Genomic DNA, 17,639 nt, shown 5'->3' with positions numbered 1-17,639 from the left:
CCAGCCATTACCTTTATTTCTAGACTGATTTTTATTCCACATGCCACCTCTGACTGGTAGTGTCCTTCAGGAGCTCTTTGTTGAGATAGACATTGAGGCTGCATCTAGACTCATCAGGAAAGAGTGTGATGAGTTTTCACTGTCTGAATTAGCTGTGGGAAGGAGAAATGTGCCACATGTTTGCTCTCCCTGCAGTTAGGCGTGATAAAGTGCATGGGCTTGAGAAAGATGTTTTATTACAGAAATAAAATCATAGTGAAAAAGAGAAGAAACTATCCCTGGGATCATTTACTGTAAAGACAAATAGACCTACATACTTTAGTGGTCCCTAGAGGGCTACTATAGTAGTTGAAATGATTTCCTGATTTATTAGTAAGGAATCTTAAATTTAACATATAAGTACTATTGCTTTTGAGAGCTGATAAATTTTTGGAAATTGCAAATTATTTAATCGGATTCCAATAGGTACTTTTGCCATTTCATTCTTTCAAAGTATTCAATTTTATGGGTGGATAACAGCAATGAGAAACTAAGTATGTATTAAATGGAGGAAGCAGTATGAAAATAAATTGCCTAGACTCTGCAAATTCATTTATTTAATCAAAAACTAGGTACTGTATGCCAAATACTGTTCTAGGTGTTGGGGATGCAACTGCTTTCATGGAGCATACTTTCAAGTAATGGAGATGAATAAATAAATAATATATGTCAGGTAGTAATAAGTGCTATGAAGAGGAGTAAAGTAAGAGGGTAGAGAAATTGGGGGTGTTATATTAGAGGGAAAGCCTTTCTGATGATGTAATTTGAACAGAGCCCTGAACAAAGGGAAGGAGACCAGGAAACGTGGAACATATTAGTAAAATATTTTTATCAAAACAGTTGAAATAATATTTTGAGACTTAAGTGACTACATTTCTCTAATTTTGGATAAATGAAATATTTTGTACATTGACAAAACTAAGTTTGTTTTCGTTTCATAATTTCTCTGGTACTTTAAAAAGTAAATTTTAATTAATACCTGAACATGGACTTTTATTCCAAACTCTTTGTCAGATAAATGGAGGAACAGTAGTATATTACTTACTAATTAATTATGGTGTTAAAACTATCCTACAATTTAATGTGAAAAAAATCTTTCATTCTTTATATTTTAAAACTGCCATTCTTACTACTAAAAATACTAAATTATAAACTACTAAAAAAATAAATTATAAACTACTATAAAAATACTAAATTATAAACTACTAAAAAACACATAATTTTGTGTAAAACTGCCAAAAAATGCCAATTGTAAACCATGTGGAATGGGGCTCTGGGTTTTTTTAATGTTTGTTTTTGTGTTCTCTTCTTACAGATTGAAACGCAATTAGCAGAGTATCATAAGTTGGCTAGAAAATTAAAACTTATCCCTAAGGGTGCTGAAAATTCCAAAGGTTATGACTTTGAAATTAAGTTTAATCCTGAAGCTGGTGCCAACTGCCTTGTCAAATACAGAGCTCAAGTTTATGTACGTAATCGTGAGTACTTCTCAAGGTTTTTAAATGATATGGTTGATGTCTGGCTCATAATATTTATAAGTAAGAGTTTAAACTTTAGCATGTCCATAACTCAGGACTGAACTTAGAAATACAGCACTGAAACTTTTTATCTTCTTTCCTCTTGGTAGTAGACATCTGCTCTCTATTGTACCTTACTCTCCAAATTATAAAGCCTTGTCTTCCTCTCTACATACTTTACCTATTCAACTATCCAATAAAAGATATGATTACATATAAAGTAGACGCCAGGATTATAAAGACAAAAATGACCTGATACTTGCTGTCAAGTTGCTACTAGTCCCCTCAGGGGAGAAAGACATAAAAATAAATGCTATATACGTGCTTTATTAGAAGCCTTTACAAGGTATGGTAACAAGATCAGTTCTCAGAATTGAGAGAAAAGTCCCCACAGAGTTGGTGAACCTGGAATGAAATCTTCAAAGATGAGATGTTTATGAGGGTGGTCTGTGGAAAAGTTTCAGGCACAGGGACACACATGAAGGCATGAGATATAATAGAGCACTAAGTAACACCGAGAGTCAATAATGAGAAAACTGCACATAATTTTCAAATATGGTCAAAGGTGTAATTTGGGGAAGAAAAATTTTAATTTCAACTTCTCAATTATTCACAGATTTTAGTATTTTAGTGGCCCCCCAAAATATGTCAGTTTTCAAAATAGTTTTTAATAGAAGCATGCCAATCAAAGTCTAAAGCCATACATTTTTTTTCCCCTTAGAATCACTCATTTATCCCATAAATTATTTATTGATTACATACTACGTTCCATACCCGCTAGATGCTGGAGATAAAATACCCAGAAAGAGGAATTTGCTGGCAGTCTAGTGGTTAGGACTTGGCACTTTTATTGCTGGGCCCAGGTTCAGTCCCTGGTCAGGGAACTAAGATCCCACAAGCTGTGCAGCGTGGCCAAAAAAAAAAAAAAAATACCTAGAAAGATACAGTTCCTACTTTCCCAGATTACAGTTCGTTGGTGGACAGACTTTGATTAAATAAAGCTAAACTCATTTTTAATAGAAAAAATGCATCCAGTAAACATTTAATCTTTTACTGTATTGTTTCTCAAGCAATAGCTAGGTAGGTAGATAGATAGGCAGGCAGGCAGATAGAGTTTACTCACCTCTATTTTGAGTAGTTTTTCATGCTAGTTCAAGAAAACAATTTCCTGAATTAAATTGCTGTAAAAAAGATTACCTGGTTCAAAAAGAATGCTCAGAAAAGAGGGAAATGTGTTTTTTTTTGCTCCCTGGAAATAGTTTTACATAATAATAGGACAATAAAAATAGAAATAGCATCAAGAAGATGCAGTCCCAACTGTTATAAGTAGTATTTGGAGAAAAGTTCTTAAAGAGATTGAAGAGGCAATTGCATCTTTCAAAAAAGAACAGCCAAAATTAAAACTCAGCAGTGACTTCAAAAGACCTACTGAAAACATAGTAATGTACAGGGTTTTCTTTTGGAGTGATGAAATTGTTCTAGAATGGGAGTACATTGTGAATGTACTAAATGCCACTGAGTTGTGCACTTTAAAAGAGTTAATTTTATGTGAAATTAATATTTTAACTTAATTATTTCAGTTTAACCATTATAAAATGTGAGTTTCATCTCAATAAAAAAAAGAGGAAGGAATGAAGTACTGTGTTCAAACAAAATCAGTAGACTAGAGGATAAATATAAGAAATGCAGGCAGATAAGAGCTTGTTGGTGTACATGTGGCGATGCAGGGAGAGTGGCATGCCCAGAGAGCATAGAAGCGCTGCACCTCTTCCTACATACCTTGCCCTATGCATCTCTTCCATCTGGCTGTCCCTGAGTTATATCTGGGCACCCACCTTGCATTATTCATGGATCAACCCACCCCAGATCTCTCATAGTAGTATGTTGTTGGGGAGGGGGAAGTTTCCCTCTCCCAGGCAGTTTTGGCAAGCGAGCCTGGAGAAATCACCAGCTGGAAAACTGCTGCCACTGAGAGATCCTGGGACATCTGCCAAAGCAGGCAGAAAGTAAGACTTCTTGCCATGTCAGCCTCCAGGGTCTCTGACTGCAGGATCTGGTGGAAGGGAAAGTGGTAAGAGTCCCTTTTCTCTCAGTTTTGTTATAAGTCCTGCCACAAGAACTCAAGAAGGGTAGAGGGGGAATTTCCCTCTCCCTGACAGTGTCGAGATCTTCCTCGTTCCTTTTGTAGCCTCAGTCCTACATTGTGTGGCTTATTCAACCAGTCCTTGCTGATGGACATTTGCCATGTTTCAAGTCTTCTGCTATTACAACAGAGTTAGAATGAGGAGCAAAAAAATAAAGAAGAGGGACTTACCTGGGCAGTCCAGTGGTTAAGACTCCATACTTCCACTGCAGGGGGCACGGGTTCAATCCAGGGAACTAAGATCCCGCATGCCATGTGGCGCGGCCAAAAGAATAAATACGTAAAAATAAAGAAGAAATATAAGCAGATAATTGTAAGACTAAATAATTGAAAAGGATTAAAAGAAAAATGATGCATCTAGAGAGCATAGCATAAAAATAAAACCTACATATAAGTTGTTTTCAAGTGTACTTGAATTAAACTGTGTACTTATAGAGTGTTTAAATAATGGCAGTGAATTTCCAGAGTAGAGAAGCAGATCTAGAATTTTGCAATTATTCAAAACCAAAAGCAAGTTACATTCTATAGTTATAGAAATTGCATTAAAAATTTTTTTGTTTTATTTTCTTACTGATGGTGTATTAGATTAAAGATACCATGGCTTCACTGTTTTTCTCCAAAAGATGCCTGAGAGAAATTTTGTAATTACATATGTCATATGTAACCCATATTCCTATGTATTTTATAGGTACCGCTCAAAGAACTCTTGAACCAAACTGAAGAAGAAATTAATAAAGCTCTAAATAAGAAGATGGGGTTAGAGGATACTTTAGAACAAGTAAGTAATGAAACAGAGTCATTATAAATAAACATAACATTTTGTGTTTTCTGATTGCTGAGGAATGAATTTTTAATAAAATATTATGAAAAATGAGAGTCAGGTATACCCTTGACCTAGGAACACTTGAAGTAACTTTTTAAGTTACTTAAACATTCTAAGCTTCACATATCATTGATGATGAAGTGATATGAAACTGAGTAAAGCTCGCTTTTTTTCTAACAGAGAATTGCCTCCTTTAACTTAAGATAATTTAGTAATATTCCTTTTTATAGTAAAAGGGAATTGAGGAGGCTACCTTAAAAGTAAGTATGTTATCATTTGCGCTTAGAAGCTAACTAACTATGATACATTAAGAGACTTCCATTTATCATATTTTTCAGGACCATAGAATTCAGGGAGATTCAACTTTAAATGCCTATAAAAGTCTATTTCCAAAAGTAGTTTCAGAAAATTCCTGCTTCTGAGATACTTGCAACATAATATCACCAATATACCTGAGAAAGAATACTATTATATTCAATAACCTTTAGATAAACATTGTTATAGTTGATTAAGAAAAGTTAAAAAAATCTTCTCAAATGCAAACAAAAGGTATTATTTGTATAACACCAAACAGTTAAAGGAAACCCCTAGCTAATTCAACTTTTCGAGAACTATTGTGTTCTGGCTAACAGATTCCAAGATATAAAAGAAATCCTGTCTTTTTTGAGAATAGAAACGTTTATTTTCTCTCATCTGGAAATAAAATCTATGCGTTTCACAGATAACTTTTAAAATAATTTTGTATTAGAAAGAATTTTTTCACACCTCCCACAGAAAGAAAATGTTGTTAGATAAGTGAAGAGTTTCATGATACTATTGTTACTATAATTTGGGGTTTCTACAAATCAGTGCGTTTTGTAACATCACAGTATGGAAAGAAGATAGGAATTCGGACTGCTTTAACAGGTGTTCCCCAGGGGTGATGGTTATTTGAGGTAAAGTCTTCCTTTAGCCTGCTTCAGTTCAATTTCTCTCTGGTTAGAATGGGCAATAAACCTGAAGACTCTGAAAAAGGCGTGAATTTCAAGCAATAGGAACCTCTTGACTGAAACATATTTTCAACTGACTTGAAACTTTTTTATTTTTTATTGATTTTTTTATTTTTTGGCTGCATTGGGTCTTCGTTGCTGCACGCGGGCTTTCTCTAGTTGTGGCGAGCAGGGGCTACTCTTCGTTGCAGTGCGCGGGCTTCTCATTGAGGTGGCTTCTCTTGTTGAGGAGCACAGGCTCTAGGCGCATGGGCTCAGTAGTTGTGGCACATGGGCTCTAGGTGCATGGGCTTCAGTAGTTGTGGCACGTGGGCTCAGTAGTTGTGACTCGTGGGCTCTAGAGCATGGGCTCAGTAGTTGTGGCACACAGGCTTAGTTGCTCCACGGCATATGGGATCTTCCCAGACCAGGGATCCAGGGATCAAACCCGTGTCCCCTGCATTGGCAGGTGGATTCTTTTTTTAAAGTAATTTAGCCTTGTATGGCTTCCTCTTTTCTTTTTTTTTTTTTTTTTAATGTATTTTTAAATTATTTTTGGCTGTGTTGGGTCTTCGTTGCTGCATGCGGGCTTTCTCTAGTTGCGGCGAGTGGGGGCTACTCTTAGTTGCAGTGTGCGGGCTTCTCATTGCGGTGGCTTCTCTTGTTGCGGAGCACGGGCTCTAGGTGCATGGGCTTCGGTAGTTGTGGCACGTGGGCTCAGTAGTTGTTGCACATGAGCTTAGTTGCTCCGCGGCATGTGGGATCTTCCTGGACCGGGGCTCAAAACCGTGGCCCTTGCATTGGCAGGTGGATTCTTAACCACTGCGCCACCAGGGAAGCCCCAACAGGTGGATACTTAAACACTGCGCCACCAGGGAAGTCCCTGACTTGAAACTTTTTGAAGGCTATAGGCAGGAAAATTTGGGCAGGGTGGGAAGGCGATTATGAAATGCCTACAATAGGCTAGGCTCCATATTAATGTTCCAAAGATAAATATAACTAAAGTTTATATGAAATATAAAGCCCATTTGGAGACGAAGACCAATATATGCAATTATGCTAATCAGAGTTGCATTTTTTTTTGCAAAACTCCTTTGGGCATAGAAAAAAAATGACTTCGTAGAGGGGAACTGAAATTAAGAGGTTAAACCATAGTATTAGAGTAGAAAATGAAGAAGGGGACAGGTTTAAGAAATGTTAAGGAGATAGGACCCAAGCATTTCGTGGCCGAATGAAAGCTAGGAGAGGGGACTTCCCTGGCGGTCCAGCGGTTAAGACTCTGCGCTTCCACTGCAAGGGGCGCAAGTTCGATCCCTGGTCAGGGAACTAACATCCCATATGCCGTGCAGCCAGGCCAAAAAGTTTTTTAAAAAAAAATGAAAGCTAGGAGAGAAAGAAGGATCAACAGTGACTTCCATTTTTCTGGGGTGGGCAACCTAGAGGAGGAAAACCTAGTGCTGGGAGTAGCCGGAACAGCTTGGGGGATGAGCTTGCTGTCCATTGGCCACAGAAAACCAAAAGGAAGTTGAAGTAATGGATTCAGAACATAAAAGAGATATTGGGTCTGAAAGTACAGATTTTAGGGTCTCTAGTATATATGTGATTGTTGAAGCCAGGGATGTGGGTGATATTTCTTAGGGAGAATTGTAGAAGAAAATGGCAAAGGATTAGCCAAAGAAGGAAATTGTAGGAAAAGCACTTAGAAGAAGTAGACAGAATAGTTGAAGAATAATCAGAAGAGGATATGCTATAAAAGGCAAAGTAGGGAAGACTTTTCAAGAAAGGAGTGATCCTAACTTATCTCTTTGTGGTAAATATTTCCCAGTATATACATATATCAAATCATCTTGCTGTACATCTTAAACCTATGCAATGTTATACATCAATTATATCTCAATAAAACTGGAAAAAAAGGGAATGATCAGTGACGTCATATGCTTGAGACTAAAAACTAAAACTATTTTTTTAATTTGACAAGTAGTTTAACCAAGTTAAGATGGCATAAGGTAAAATAGCATTTGAAATAGTAAAGGTTAAACAGAAATTAATAGATTAAAATAACAAAACTAATCAATCTGATAAGTACTTTAAAATAATTGCCAAAACCATTCAAGAAAAAGCAGGAAAAAAGAAAATGAGAAATGGATACACTATAAATACGGAGGGAATTTATAAGGCTAGTGTAACCCTCATACCGCAACCTAACGAAGATTATCACAAAAGAAGAAAATTAAACCAATCATACTTATGAATAAAGTGTAAAGTTTAAATTAAATATTAGCAATTGAAATTTGTTTAGCAAACTTTTTTAAGAGTCTGCTATACATGCCTGTACTGTAATCAGTGTTGGTGATATAATATCTGCCTTTGTGAATTCTTATTTTGTGTGGAAAGGTGGACATGAAAACAATCACTTTCATCATAATACTTTTGGAGTGTAAATACAGCATGCTGTGGATTCTTATAATACACCAAAGATAAGCACAAGGTTCTTTCTGAAGGAAGTGGTAGGTGAGCTGAGAGATGAATAACCAGAAGGAGTTGGCCAGTGGATACGTGAGAGGATACACACACATCCCTGCTGCTGAAGGCCCAGAGACCAAAGAGCATGGCATGTTAAAGAATTACCATGAAAAAAAAAAAAAGAATTACCATGAGTTTAAGTATCAATAGGATAGAGGAGAAGCCTGGAGAAACAAAAACCTAATTCTGAAGAGACTTACTTGTTCTTGCTTACTGGTTGAATTTTTATTCTATAGGTAGCAGGGACCATTGAAGGTTTTTAAGCAAGGGAATAAAAGCTGTGTATCTTAGTAAGCTCACAGTGTTGACATTTTGAAGAACAGGTTAGGGGTACATGAGACTAGAGACACACAATTAAGAGATCTAACAGTATCCTGAGCCATAAGGATTCAAACCAACGCTATTGCAGTGAGGATGCAGAAAAGAGATTTCAAGACTGAAACAACAGGGAATTCCTTGGTGGTCCAGTGGTTAGGACTACTCACTCTCACTGCTGAGGGCCCGGGATTCGATCCCTGGTCGGGGAACTAAAAATCCCACAAGCTGCACAGCGCAGCCAAAAAAAAAAATAGAAACAGCGTAATTTAGTGGTCCACTGGATGTGAAGATTAAGGAAGAGTGAGAAATTAAGAATGTCCAGGTGTCCAGCTTTGGTATATGGTATTAAAGAAAAATTATTTATGACAGTTGGTGGTGGTGGTAAGGCAGACTTTATTCAAGGGGGGCTATTACAGTGGGTTTTTGTAGTAGTCTAGGCTCATTCCAAATACAGCAAAGAAAAGTGGGAATTTACAGCCAAGGAGCAGAGTGGGGATCAGTGGATGGAAAATTACTGAGAGGAAATATCAGGGTAAGGGGGGATTCTGGCTAAACCAACCTAACAGGTTTCTTGCTGAAGGCGGGCCAAGGTGATCAGCCATCACCTGGGGCGTGGTAGAGGATGAGGAACCTGATCAGTTATTCGGGATGGGAGATTCTGGTTAAAGTGACTTAGCAGGATTCTTGCTTAAAATTGGATAATACAGAGACAAACATGAAAGCCCGAAAGTCAGCCTAACTGAGAAGAGAGTTCAGAAGATCCTGAGTAGTTTGGTCAAAGAGAGATTCTTTGTCAGTGGTGATGTCCTAAAACCTTGATAAAGAATACAAAGAAGGTTGTAGAACAGAGAATTTCAGTCTGGGATATGCTGTTTCAGGTCTCTGGGACATCAAAGTAGAGAATGTCCAGTAAGCAGTGGGGTTTGGAAATAATATAGATAAAGATAGATATTTTTAGCATGCATGTAATTACAGCCAGGAGATTCCCCAGGTGTGAGAATGAGAGAGAGCACTCCTAAGTGAGCAAATGAGAATACAGCCAAGGTGAGAATACTAGGAGAACATCCACATCCAGAGTACAAGCAGAGAAAGAGAAATCTGTAAGAAATAATTAGAAGGACCTCATAAGACTTAAAGAGGAAACCATGGATGGTCTTAGAAACCAAGGAAGAAGGTTTCAGTAGGGAGTGATCAGTAACTAAAAATGTTACTCAGATTAAGTCTGAAAGGTGCGTGCTGGCTTTAGCCATAAAGATGTTCCTCATGACATTTGCAAGAGCAACTTCATGAACCAGAAGAGCCAGAAAGCATATTACTGGTGGAGTTTGAATGGTAAAAGAGGAAGATACTATAATCCGAAAAGGTAATTCTTCAGGGACTACTACACATCTATTGCAAATGTTAGAATCTAAGGAAGGGAGATGGAACAGTAGCTGGAAAGTGGTGTGTGGGAAAGATTTTTGGGTTTTTGTATGTAGTTTGTTTGTTTTGTTTGTTTGTTTATGGGAGGGGTTTGTTTGGTTTTAACGAGGAGGGAGAGAGTTCATGGAAAGAGGGTAAAGTTTAAAAAATTAGGAACGAAAGGCATTGATGGATTTGAGTCTGGTTGTGAAGAAATAGAAAGGCATGAGATCCAGATAAGAGCTGGAGGGGTTACTTCTCTTCATGAAGAAAATGTGTGCCCTGCATCCTGAAACTGACTGGAAGGAAGAAGGAATGGTCTCATGCTGGTTGGTTGGTTGATTGGAGGCAGTCTAGTGGCTTCTGTCATCTCAATTATAGAAGAAAAAAATCATGTAATTAATTAATGGTATCTTCTTTGCTTATAAGCAACTTGAGAGCTAAGAAAGAAGGGAGGGAGGGAAAGAGGGAAGGAAATTTGGAAGGAAAGGAAGGGAAGAAGGAAGGGAGGGAGGGAGGAAGCCAAATCTTAATAGGTCTTAGGGATTGCAGAATTATTGGTGATTGTTATTTTCTTTAATGCCTCCCCTGTTTACCACAGTGGAAATGTGTACTTTTGTAGTCGGGAAAAAAAATGTTCAGTTAATTGATGTAACTTTAGTAAAGCTGACATGGAAAGTAGAACTGCTTAGATAAAAGTAAACACATTTGATCAACCAGGAGGGCCTAGTGGAAGTTCTGATTATTTGGGTGTTGATTGGTCTTATTGCAGATGAGTATAATGAAACAGTTTGTTCACTTCAGAAGTAACATATCTTTAGACTGGAAGCAAAGTTTATAGCTTCAGTAGCTCTGGTCTTTAGAATGTGAAGGACGAGTGGTATAGAAAAAGACCTTGGAGTTAGTTTTGAGTTCTGGGCATATGCTAATTGTGTGATCCTGAGTAAACAGCATTCTTTCCAGCCCACTCTTCTCTTCTTGTAAATAAGAAAGGAATGTCCCTTACAAAGGACTTTGGATGACTGAATGAGAAGTACTATATGCAAGAAAAGAAAAGGGAAAAAAAAAGTACTATGTGCAGGTTTCTTTAATAAGTTTGGTCATTTTACCATCCTATCTTTTGCCAAATAACAGTAGTTTCACTAAATTTTTCCCAAAACGTATATTATTTTTTAATTTATGTATGTGTAGAATCATCCTTTTAAAGAAAGATGTCAACTATTTTCTGTTTCCTGTTGGAAATATTATCATCTTGATCTAGCTGAAAAACATTCTCTATTAATTACCAATATCAACTGGTATCAGCACTTGTCAACAGGAAATGAACTTCAGAAACACTTTTTTCTTTTTTTTTTTTAGAAGCACTTTTTTTTTTCCCAGTTTTGGTTTCAGCAGATCTTAAAGCTCAAGCTTGAACAAGATTAAATGTAGTTACTTTATTACTCTTTGGAAGAATGCATTGACTATAACCAATTAGCAAATATTATCAAACAAAATCAATATAAATAGTTCTCTTTAACATCCCAGAAAGTGAACACACAAGTGAAAGCTAGATAACTAACTCAAGTAGATAAAATCTAAATAAAGTGAGACTTCAAAACTAGAGAGCAAAACAATTTATATTTATTAAGTTAATATAAGAATATTAATTATATGTAATACTTGTATAATATATATGAGATCTTAAAAAGTACTCCCACAGCTACTAGTGGAAAAACAGATATTGGTATCTTTATTTTAGTGAGAATTAGGCCAGAATTTTTATTCCTAACTAATGCCCTGCTATACCACTCTGCATTTAAATATTATGTATTAAAAAACATGTCTTCTTGAAATTAACTTCTCTTTGGGAAATAATAAATTTATAGGACAAATAAAAGGTAAGAGTCCATGAGAACTAGAAGAAATAACGTGGATCAGTTAGTTGATTGATAACATAAAAGTTTTATAACTTATTAAAATTTTTTTGATGTGTAGTTATGATTTCTCAACCAAAGTTTTATTCCTCAAGTTAAATACAATGATCACCGAAAGCAGGAGAAGTGTACGAACTCTGAAAGAAGAAGTTCAAAAGCTGGATGATCTTCACCAACAAAAAGTTAAGGTAAGAACTTTGCCAGTTTGTTTACGTTTATCCAAAGCCATGTCATGGTTGACGGACTAGGCATCTATTCTGACATCAAACTGAAATTTTTAAGCTATATCCTATAACTTGTCTTTAGTTTAATCTTCTCATCCAAAGTTTATTTTAAGGAGTTATTTTATTTTGTTTTTCTAAAGGACTTTTTTCTGGAATTCAGCTTTTTTACCATAGAACATGTTCAGTATTCCATTAATATTTTATACTTGCATTTGTGACTCAGTATATTTCCTGTAGTACAGACTTGAAATTACTGCTAAATGAATTCTGTATAGGCCTATTGAAAAGGTCACATTTATGTTTATAGTATAAAATTTCCAAAAGACCATTTTAAAAGTCTCTTACATGTAAAGCAGTAAGCATCCTGCGAATACAAATGCTGGTGCAACCTGATTTTTTTAAATGCTTTACATAAATTTTTTTAAATCCTCCCGGAGTGTATAGAATGTGAATACTGAAAAAACTTAACCATGACTTTATCCTGATAGGAAGCTGAGGAAGAGGACAAAAGATGTGCCAATGAGCTGGAGTCCTTGGAGAAACACAAGCACCTGCTGGAGAGTGCAGTTAACGAGGGCCTCAGTGAAGCTATGAATGAGTTAGATGCTATTCAGCGGGAGTAAGTTCATCTCGCCAAGATTTGTAATGTTTATTTTCAGTTTAATTAACATTTATATAAAACTAGGCCTAAGTTTATTTGCTTTAATTTATATTATAGAGCTATTTGGGGGAGAGGGAGTGATGAGTAGAACTTAAGCAGAACAGCTTGAGACCCTTGAGATACTTTCCCTAGATAAATACATTCTGCTACCGTTATAGCTATTGCCCCCCTATTATCTTTTCAGTCAGAAGAGGACTGAATAGTTAACCCATAGGCTCTACATTAATTTATATTAAAATACACTTTTTTTTTAAGTGTTAAGGGGCCCTCAAAAAAACTACAAAATAATCTTTCTTTGAGGTTGGAAGTATAATCCTTAAAACCACACCTCTTTGTTACCTTATTTGTAGCCTAGGGACAGAAGACTCTGTTGAAGGTATCTTTGGCATATAGTCTTTGTTTTTAATTTAAATTTGAATGCCTAAGACTCCTATTTCCTCATTCATATGTATTTAAGGTCTTGTCCCTGATTAAGTTTACAATCCTTTTAGAGACTGAGGTAAACAATTTGCTCCCAAGCTTTGTATATTAAAGCATGAGGTTTTGGTGCTGTTTTGTGCTGTTGCCTCCATGAGATCTTTGAAAATGTTTTTATTTCTGTTTTAATGATTGTGAACTGGACCTTTGTGAATGATACACAGGGCAAGCAGCACCTATACCAGTCACAGCCTGGTTTTATTGAATATAAAAAGAAGTAAACTAGCTAGAACTGATATATTAGGTTTTGTCCTAGACAATTCAAACAAGAGTTTTTATCCTACAGATGCCAACTAGTTGTGCAGACCACAACTGAAGAAAGACGAAAAGTGGGAAATAACTTGCAGCGTCTTTTAGAGATGGTTGCTACACACGTAGGGTCTGTAGAGGTAAGTGTGTGAAGGTCTTTCCTACATTCTAAGAAAGCTTTTTAAAACTTTTATGTATTTCTGTTTTGTTTCTACAGAAATTAAATGATAAATTTTATTTCTATGGAAAATATGATCTAGTAAAAATTTATCAGAAGAATTTTGTATAGTAGTGTGCATTCTGTAAAGTGATCTGTTTTACATAGGTTTACTCTACAACCCAGCAGTTCCACTCCTAGGTATCTACCCACCAAAAGGAATGAAAATATATGTCCATACAAAGACTTGTAGACAAATGTTCATAGCAACATTATTCATAATAGCCAAAAAGTGGAAACAACCCAAATATTTATTAACTGGTGAATGATATACCCATATATTGGCATATGATTCAGCAATAAAAGGAAAGAAGCACTTACGCATGCTACAACATGAACAAACGCCAAAAACATTATGCTCAGTGAAAGATGTGAAAGTCTCTACATATTTATGACTAACTAATATAAAATGTTCCGAAAAGGCAAACCCACAGAGGTGGAAAGTAGATTTGTGGTTGCCAGGAGCTGGGGTGGGAATAAGGGCAGATGGGCACAAAGATTGTGGTGAGGGTTGTGCAACTCTGTCACTTTATTAAGTTTCTCTTCTTGTTGCTTAAGGTACAAGCCCAGCCCTTAATAAAAATAATCTGTTTTATTTGCATAAACAACATACAATGGTACTTATTACATCAACAGTATATAATGATGTTGTGCCAAGCCATATTCTACATTACTGAAAACATATTAGTACGTTTAAGATTTAATTATGGTTAAGATGAAAGAACATGTGTTAATAACAAATATTTTTCCTGTTACAAAGCAAAATTCAAGTGAATAAATTTGAAGATCAAATTGGCTTTATTCAGTGATTCATGTGTCGGGCAGCAACCCATCTAGCAAATAGAAAGGAGCTCCAAGGAGTACAGAAAGGAAAAGGTTTTTAAAGGCACAGGGGGAGTGGGACAAAGAAGACATAAATTTAAAAAGGATTATTTCAGGCAAGGTGGCAAGGTCACCTCCCTTTGTGGGACAAAGATTCTATTAGACAGATTACCTCACTGGTGCTGACCAGGAAATTCCAGAAGGACCAGTTAAGATTACAGTCCTGGGGTAGGTTGAAACTACAATTAGGTTAGGTATCGAGTCCTAGTTTGGTGACATGGACTTAGCATGAGTGACTCCATTTTGGGCCTGTTGTTTCTTTTTAACAGTGTCCCCCTTTTGATCACGACTCTCAGCTTGTCTGAGAGACGTGATCAAAATATAAGGCGTTAGCACCACTCTCAACTATTGCTTGCAGTTTTTGTTGATGCTTTGTGTGGTATTCATAGGTCATGATGTTCTTGCTTAATCCATGTAATATTCACAGATCCCAGCTCCAAGTTCACAATTCTTGATTTGGTCATTCTCTTTGCTTCTTTACTGATTTTCCAGTCTTAGGGAAATCATCTGCTTGTTGGTTAGCAGCTGCAAACATGCATTTAAAGCTTTTAAGAGACTGCAACGCACTGGGGAGACCATTATGATTATAATAAGCAAGATAACCACCAGTGTTTGAAGTGCACTTTGGAGCCATAGTCCCCAAAACCCAAACCAATCGAAACCAAATAAGTCAAAGAAAGACCCCACTGAAGGAGTCGCCCTTTCAAGCCAAGTGGCTTGCTCAGTGATCTTATGTTAACTGAGTTTCAACTTCCGCGGAAGTGGTAATCCAGATGTAGCAGGTGGCGTTGGCCACAGCACAAACAGTTCCTGGCTCAGCTAAAATATAATCAAGGACTATCCTGTTATCAAGAACAACTTCAGCCAAAGAGTCTAAGGATTTTTGTTGGGCAGCTGTTGCTTTAGCGGCAAATTCCATAATGCTTTCAAGAGTTAGCGAGAGGTTCCTGATCATAGCCTCAATTGCAGTTACTCCTACCCAGGGAAGGTAGGGTTCTATCAAAGGAATCAGATCCAGAGTCATGAATCCCTCCTGGTAATTCCCATTTCAATCTGTGGCTCAGTACTGGAAATGTGACAGCCATTGAGACCAGTAAAATTTTAAGGATCTGTAGAACACACAGGCAGCTTTATTCTGGTTACCCTCACCTTGTGTCACTTTGTATAGAGCCTGGGCGCCAAATTCCCCAAGTTTGGGGCTGTTAACCAGAAATGAAGAAACAGACCAAGGATCTCTTGCATCATGAACCTATCAGAGTGTTTTTTTTAATGACCAATCCAGCAGTTTGAAATGTTACCCCCCTGAGCAGTGACCTGGGAGATACGGATAATGGCATTATCTTTTCAGGCCAATGCCAGAATAAAGGAAAGAAAGAGAAGAAAGGGTTTCATGTTTAGTTAAAGCATGAATCTTGATCCAGCATCTTGGGAGGAAGCATTCGACCTCAGTGTCAGCTGCTTCTCTTCCTATCAATTTGATTTGGAGGTCTCCAGCGTTTATATAGGACCAGATGTCAGGTGGAGCCTTCTTCAGCTGTGAGATGTATATCTGAGATTCACATCCCTGAAATTTGGCTGCCATCTGGGTAGTGAGGAGGATCTGTTATAATTCTCGTCCAAGGAAATTCAAGGCAGTCTTTGTTATTACTGATTCTAAATTAGAAGTGTAGGAGAAATTTGGAAATGTTAGTTTGGAGGGTTGTAGCCAGATATTTGAGGAGCTAGAAGAATTTAGGATCCAGTCCAATTTACAGATATGTGACAAAACCTCAAAGACAATTAACAGGACTGGAATCTAATATCCACAAAGGTGCAGGTATAACTTTTCTCTCTACAATTATCCCTGTTTATTTTTTCCATGGGTAATCACAGTAAAACTAATTTGTCTGCATTAAATTTGGCTTGGTTATTTACAGAAGTGCAGCAAGAATAGTGATTGACCATGTAAGTTCTTTTCAAGACTGCTTTGCTGGAACCTTGTAAGCAAGGTACCAGGTCAAGTTCTCAAGGGCGTTTATTGGCTCCATAAAGTCAAACTTAATTCCTTAAAACTGTCTCGTCCCATCTGAGTCTATGTGCATCTCTGTCAAATATGACAATCCAGTTAAAGCCTTGGTAATATAGCCAATGTTTCCAGTCGTATCCTGTTACAAGAAGAACAGATTCATATTGAACTTATGCAAATAACTTAATTATATTGCCATGAAAAGAATATTTAAGAGTTTCTGAATTCTGGAGTGTTCAGGTAGGGAGAAAAAGTAAATGTTTCATCTTAGTTTACAAAGGTATACTTTACCAACTGCTGTAAGTCATAAATGGCTTAAGAGAAAAGGTTTCTTTAAATCTGGAAAAACAAAAAAATTAAGAAACCAGCAATGTTTTAAAACAAAAAGTCATAAAAATTTTAATCATCCTCCTCAGTTCATTCAGTCCCATGTCATTAATTCTTGTTCTGCTTAAATCCTGTATTTCCATTAATTCTGGAAATTCTTACACAGTTCATTTTTATGATCTTAAAGTTATCATAAACCTATACTTCTCAAAAGTCCTTTCCATGAATCTTCTTGAAGATGAAGCACTTTTGTAGGAACACTTTTACAAAAGCATCTGAGGAGAACAATAACTGTCTGAAATGACAGAGACTTTTTTTTAAATGCCCATTGTTAAAGGTTTAATAAGAGTTTATTATAATGGAATTGACAAGGAAATTTCCTTATCAAAAGGTTTTTAAATACTTGGTCAGATAGGTCACTGTGAAACAATACTTAAGTTATTTATCTAACCATAGTGACAGAGTCTTAGAAGGCAAATGCAGAAAGTTAAATAGTTGCCAAAACAAACAAACAAAACCATAGCTGTTTTAATAAGGAAGACTCAGTTTTCTTAAGTAATCAAAGAACTGATTTAAAAAACATGAAACACAGGAAATTATTTTGACAAGACACAAAATCTTTCTTTTCTTGGCAGATTGCTTAAAAGATCAAGAAAAACCTTTGAATCGTAAGAAGCAGACCAATAGTCCAAGAAATTTTTGTTCTTTTAACAGATGAAAGAAATTTAAGGGGGGTTTTTTTTAATTTATTTATTTTATTTTTGGCTGTGTTGGGTCTTCGCTGCTGTGCACGGGCTTTCTCTGGTTGCAGTGAGCGGGGGCTACTCTTCGTTGCGGTGCGTGGGCTTCTCATCGCGGTGGCTTCTCTTGTTGCAGAGCACAGGCTCTAGGCGCATGGGCTTCAGTAGTTGTGGCACGCAGGCTCAGTAGTTGTGGTACATGGGCTTAG

General features: G+C 36.6%; 1 protein-coding gene across 3 annotated transcripts in view; it reads left to right on the top strand.

Annotated features, from left to right (window-relative positions):
* NDC80 (NDC80 kinetochore complex component) overlaps positions 1-17,639 on the top strand; it is a 64,140-nt gene that overhangs the window by 36,103 nt on the left and 10,398 nt on the right. For all 3 annotated transcript variants that reach the window (XR_011076212.1, XM_068562894.1, XM_068562895.1), the window contains exons 12-16: positions 1,355-1,507; positions 4,388-4,477; positions 11,744-11,836; positions 12,361-12,491; positions 13,297-13,399. Coding sequence is in view for 2 of the 3 variants with exons in the window: in XM_068562894.1 (XP_068418995.1) it covers positions 1,355-1,507; positions 4,388-4,477; positions 11,744-11,836; positions 12,361-12,491; positions 13,297-13,399 (570 nt within the window). In the remaining variant the exon portion in view is untranslated. The remainder of the gene's footprint in view (positions 1-1,354; positions 1,508-4,387; positions 4,478-11,743; positions 11,837-12,360; positions 12,492-13,296; positions 13,400-17,639) is intronic.

This window comes from Eschrichtius robustus, chromosome 14 (assembly GCF_028021215.1).
Source record: "Eschrichtius robustus isolate mEscRob2 chromosome 14, mEscRob2.pri, whole genome shotgun sequence".
In the NCBI taxonomy this organism is placed as follows: domain Eukaryota; kingdom Metazoa; phylum Chordata; class Mammalia; order Artiodactyla; family Eschrichtiidae; genus Eschrichtius; species Eschrichtius robustus.
The sequence above is the reverse complement of the archived record's forward strand: the minus strand, read 5'-3'. Positions and strand labels throughout refer to the sequence as shown.